The 6,133-nt window shown below is 36.5% G+C and overlaps 1 protein-coding gene across 1 annotated transcript in view; it reads left to right on the top strand.

Moving 5' to 3' along the window:
• Positions 1 to 6,133, top strand: part of LOC107703450 (inositol-tetrakisphosphate 1-kinase-like) — a 50,532-nt gene that overhangs the window by 3,126 nt on the left and 41,273 nt on the right. Inside the window, exon 2 of the mRNA XM_016506074.1 lies at positions 2,079 to 2,247. Coding sequence (XP_016361560.1) covers positions 2,153 to 2,247 — 95 coding nt within the window. The 5' untranslated portion in view covers positions 2,079 to 2,152. The remainder of the gene's footprint in view (positions 1 to 2,078; positions 2,248 to 6,133) is intronic.

Raw genomic sequence — 6,133 nt, 5'->3', positions numbered from 1 at the left:
TATAGGACAACTAAACTATCAATTTAAACAAAAATTTACCGTCAACTACAGACGTTGCATCCATCGATTCCGCCATGTTTCTCATTGACACGCCCCCAACTCGGAAACTTGGGGGTTAAAGAAAATTTCGAGTTTCCCACTCGTAATAATGACTTTGTGGTGGCGTTCATGTTCGTTCAACTCGTAAATACGATCTATCCGGCATGACTTGAACGCACCATAAGAGAAACTGGGGGAGTGGCTTTATTGCATCAGAGATGTGTCACTTTGCTTGAAGCTGATTGGTCAAATTTCGGTTTGAGATCTCTAAACCAGAACATAACCTGCCCCGGAGCAGGTTAGCTGTGGAGCGTAAGTTACTAAGGCAATGAATGCCGCTAAAAGCCAAGCCACTGTCATGGTACCTAAAACCCAGGATTGGTGCAAACTAAACTTAAACTTACCTGGCTAGCCAGCTAAACCGGCTTCATGGTACAGGCCCCAGGTCTGTGATGAATCAAATGTTCGAATCTTCTTTTCAGACTTATGTTTTATTGGTCGATTATTCGAATAGAATTCGCATATGATGATGCATCGGATTTATTTTCAGACTGAAGCTCCGAACTCGTCCGTGATGCTTTGGAATGTTCAAACTGGCATATGATTAATCGGATATTCGAATCAAATTTTTAAATGCATGATGTGAATGGAATTTTTTAAATGCTTGTTGTGAATCAAATGTTTAAATATGATGTTTGAACTGGTAAATACTGCATCGAACTCTCCCATGGTGTTTTGAATGTTTAAATAGAAAGTTCGAAATTGCATATGATTAATCGGATGTTCAACTTGAATGTCTGGACTTGCAAGTTATGAATGGAAATGGAATTCTTTAAACTCTCAGATGATCGAATATAATGCATTCAATGTTTGAATCAAATATTTCAAATTTATACATGATGCAACATGTGTTTGAATTAAATCTTAACACTGAGATATGATGCATCTAATGTTCAAACTGAACTTTCACGACCATAATTAATCCGTCAAATTTTTAAATAGATCGTTTACGTTTGAAATGGGGTATAATGCATTGTATTGTATGATCAAAATTAATTTTGAACCAAACTTGTAATTCCATTATGTTTTGTATTAAACCCGTGTATGATGCATCTGATGCATTTAAATCAAACATCCGGAATCACATGTTATGAATCTAATTTTTTAATCCAAACTCGCAAGTGATGCAACAACTTTTCAAATCAAGGCTCTGAATTCGCCCATGATTCTTTGAAGATTGCATTGAATGTTTAAACTGAACCTTGAATATGATGCTTTGAATGTTCAAATCAAAACTTTTGAACTCGCATAGAATGCACTGGACGTTTAAATCAAATCTTAAAGGGACGGTTTACCCCAATTTACAAATTTTGTCATCATTTACTCACCCTCCAAACCTGTATGAGTTTCTTTCTTCCGTGGAACACAAAAGAAGATATTTTGAAGAATGTTGATAACCAAACAGTTGACGGTACCCACTGACTTCCATAGAATGGAAAAAGTACTATGGAAGTTAATGGTTCTGGCAACTGTGAGGTTACCCCCATATTCCTCAAAATATCTTATTTTGTGTGTGTGTGTGTTTAACACTGAAAAATTATGCATCCAATATTCAAACTGAACTTTCGCATTTTTACTTTTGCGTCAAATTTTTAAATAGTTAAGATGTCTGAAATAGAATATAGTGCATTGCGTTGCATGATCAAAACAAATTTTTTAACTTGCCTTTGATGCAACACATTTTTGAATTGAACCTTTGATTCCCATGATGTTTTAATACAACATTCATACCTGTATATGATGCATCTGATGTTTAAATTCAGTTTAGCTTGGCAGTTCACTAGGTTTCTTGTAAAAGCCATGGAGATTCACAGCCCAACTTGAGCATTGTTTTAGACAGAACCTGTTTTGTACATTTACAGCCATGTTTCTGATTCTTTACAGTTTAGTGGTGGTCTTTTGCCATTTTTCATTTAACACTCATGAAGGTTTGTAATTGAAGGTTCTGACAATAATCTCTGTTGGGTTTGGCTTGACAGGGTATTATTAGAAGACTGTTTCCTGTTTTCACTGGAGTGACACTGCTGTCACATCTGGCCATCAGCAGCTGAAGATGCAGACTTTCCTGAGAGGCAGAAGAGTGGGCTACTGGCTCAGCGAGAAGAAGATGAAGAAACTCAATTTCCTGGCCTTTGCAGAGATGTGCAGGTGAGAGGCTACCATAGATCCATCAGCCTGGATCTCATCCAGGTGCCTGTTGCTGTTGGGCATTTGCTGCACTTGTGGTCAGCGGTTCATCGAAAACAGCTGTTTTCTGTGGCTGCTTTTGTTCCAGTATCGGTCTGTTTCTTGACTGATCAGTTGATCGAGATGTTTGAATAAAAAGATTTAGCGCGCTTGCTCATACACGGTGATGTTTTCTTCATTGTGCATGTTAGAAAGGACTTTGTTTGAACTGTGGTTGAGAAAGATCCAGGAAGGTTGCTTGAGGTTGAGGCAGCAGAGAGGGATGTTAACATAAGTTACATTTTAACATACAGACTGTTTATGTGGAAGTGTCTCATAAGCAGAAATTGTTGCTTAGGTTGACAGACTGTGCATCTGATTTAAAGAAGTGTGCGAATTCTGTGACTCGGACAACACTTAATAATATAGCAAAAATAATACATTTTGCACGTTTTAAATGGGCTGCTCCAAATTCAATTCAAGTTTATTTTATTTGTATAATAGTCCTTCTTTCTGCCGCTTGTTGGATAAATGGATAACCCTGTTCCAAGCACACGCCATTGGTTGAGCCAATCTTGACATGTCGGGCTGGTCAAGTTACTTGAGCAATCAAAAGATGAAGTTTTTTTTTAAAGGAGAAATGTGTTGATATTTTCTGAGTAATCAGATTGTTTTTTTTTTTTTGGATGATAAAACATCTCCTATACTTAAACTGACTAAAAGACCCGGAGCTGCATTTATAAAGTTTTCATGAGAATAAAATTCTTAGTAGAATAAATTCTTAGCTCTTTGTATTTTCTAAAAAAAATAAAATAACAAAAAATTGTTTTATATTTATCCATTTATATGTGTATATAGATAAAAAAAATTGTTCTTAATAATACCAATAAAAAAAAAAAAAAACTTCTGAAAGTTACTTGTTAAATCCTAAAAGGTAAAATGTTCAATATTTATAATAAGTAATGATAGTACTTGCTACATATATATTACTACTACAGTTTTTTTTTCTTTCTTGTCAAATTACTAGTTTACCTGATAGTTACCAGCAAGTAAATTCTCCAGTGATGATTAATGTTAATGAAATAAACTAAGCTAAGGTGCTTAAGGTAAACCTTTTAAGGTGCTCTCTGCTTAAAGATTAATAAGTAGATTTATAATTTATTTTATGCTTGAATCTGACTGTCTGACAAATGTTCTAAAGTGTGCAATTATTTAATTAACGCACGGCTAAAGTTGTTCCAGGCAGAAACAAATGATTTCAGTTATTTTAAAGGTCCTTACAGCTTTACAACAGCAAAAGAACCAAAACCCACAACGACACTGACCAAGCAAATAAATATAGTAAACAACAATAAGATAAAAAGGACAAATTATTTACATGTTTTTGAGACCAAATTATGTTTTATTAATACAGAAAGCACACTGCTCTCTCTCTTACAAACGCACACACCGACAGTAGTGACACACACTCACACACACACACGGAAACATACACGCACTGCTCTGGGGATTTTATCAGTAAAATAGTTTAGCAACTTAAAAGCTACTTGTCATTTCTCACTAGCGAGGTAATAACAGTGTTTTTGAAGCAGATAAACTTGCAGTTTCGCTATTAGTAGAGATGCTGCAGCTGAACCATGTTGAGAAACTCACAGACTCGGGTAATTCTCTCTTTCTCTTTTCATAACTGCATCAACAACTGCATTACTATCAATGGCTCAAGCCTCCGTTACTAGCTCTAAAATGACGTTTTGGAATTAGCAACGGAGCGCTGGATGAGATGTGTAAAAAATTTATCCTACACACAAAAGCATTTTAAGGACAAAAACTTGAAATACAACATCTGAACAATACTTGAGGTGTGATTACTGTAGTATGAGCAGAATAATTCAGTCTGGTCTGTTGAATTATTAGAAAATAATGCTCACCTGAGGTGTATTTTCTAATAATTCAATGGACTGCTGTCAATTATTCCTTTTCATATTACATTTAAAATATTATTTCAAATGTACGTAAGTATTGAATTAGTTGTATTAGAAGGCATCGTCCTGAGTATTATTCTTAAGAAAATATTTCAGAAAAAAAAACTTGGTGTATTTCTTATTGTGTTATTAAGTTCTTATAATTAGCTCTTATAATTAGTCCTAAAGTGTTTTTAGGACAAAGCTATATAGGGTCCAGAATATCACCTTCACTCTCTTTTGACTTGAGAACTGGTGAAAACCACTGAGAACACCTTAGCAACTGAACAGCAATGCCCTGGCAACCACTTTCAAGACCCTAACATTGTAAGCATTGGTGGTGAGTTTTTTTTTTTTTTTTTTTTTTTAAACAGTCGCACACTTTTCCCCCTGAAAATAAAAAAAAATACCTTAATCTACATGCAGGTTTATGCAAAAGTGGTTTTATTTGTCTAAAGATTCATCTGTTTTGTTCCGTTCACAATGCACATTGTCAAGGGTAGTTTGCCTGTTTAAAAACAGAGCATGTTATAAAATATTTGCAGTATTTCCTTCAAGCCTGTGTTTTGTTCTGCTCTGAATGTGTTTTGGCTAAAGCATCTCTGCTATCCAAACTATGATACCCTTGAATGATTTTACATGGTGCGTGTAGGTGACCAGTCTTGGTCTGGCTGTGTTTTAACACTGTTCCAGCACTTTTATTCCCTATGACTCTGCATTTAGGCAGATTGGCTTACTCATCATCGAAGGCCCCTTGATTATTAGCCAGCAGTCAGAGAGAGAGAGTGAATGAGTGAGTGAGAGTTGGCATAGCAAAGCACTCTTGGAAACTATGCTCTTGAGTGTTGTGTTTGTAACCTGAGAAAACCAAACTGCTGGACCGGCAAAGGGTTAAGGTTACACAGGGCTTGGTGTGTGTTGTAAATGTGTGTGGTGTAGTGAAAAATTGTGAGTGTGGTTGGTCTTTTTTTTGTCTTTTTGTACCCCACTGTCACTGTCTCCAGCTGAATGGACAATTGTGTAGCTAATGTGGGAAACCAGCATTGCATCGGATTTCCTCAGTGGCTGTGACTGTGTGAGGAATTGTGTGACTGTAGAAAGTGCAGGAAAGCGGCAATACAACAATGTGATCACTGTAAGTGGTGAACTCTGTCAGCCAGTCAGCAAAGAGGGATATGCTTTTGCATGTTACGCACATTAGTACTTTTCTTAAAGGGACACTTCACTCAAAAATGAAAATTCTGTCGTCATTTACTCACCCTCTTGGCATTCCAAACTCATTTAACTTTGAACATTGAAGACATTTTTAAGACTTTTCTGTGCCAATACAATGACTCATGCTAGTGGTTAAATGGATCGTAGTTGATCCGTGATCCATACGGACCAAGCCCCACGGTTCGGCACGCATGTGATCTGCAGATTAATTGCAAAATTTAACCATAATAGAGTATAAGTTTATCATTTGTTCGTATTTACACAAGCAAGCGAATTTTAAACAATTCCAGAGAGAAAAGGCGAAAGGGAACTCGATTCGTTACTCGCGCGCTGTTCTCTACGCGCACAGCCACACACACATGAAGCGCGCACACGCGTTTCAGACGGCGCACGAACACCGAACTGAATCCTCTTCTGAATCCTCTGAACAGACACATACACATAAAATTATGACAAAATACCCATCTCGACAATCATTCAGGTAAACGCAGTCAGTTATGTCTCAAGTGAATGAAAACAGCTGAGAAAGAAATCGGATGTGATGTGTATCATTATATCGTGTCCGTGCATCAGGTCTTAAAGGGACAGCGGCCTATACATACTGCTGCTGTCATTAATGATCATCAAACAGCAAAAGAGCTGTGATAAAAAATCTATATTTAATTTATACAATGAACACTATGCAGTGTTAT

This window comes from Sinocyclocheilus anshuiensis, unplaced genomic scaffold (assembly GCF_001515605.1).
Source record: "Sinocyclocheilus anshuiensis isolate Anshui unplaced genomic scaffold, SAMN03320099.WGS_v1.1 scaffold2045, whole genome shotgun sequence".
In the NCBI taxonomy this organism is placed as follows: domain Eukaryota; kingdom Metazoa; phylum Chordata; class Actinopteri; order Cypriniformes; family Cyprinidae; genus Sinocyclocheilus; species Sinocyclocheilus anshuiensis.
The sequence above is the reverse complement of the archived record's forward strand: the minus strand, read 5'-3'. Positions and strand labels throughout refer to the sequence as shown.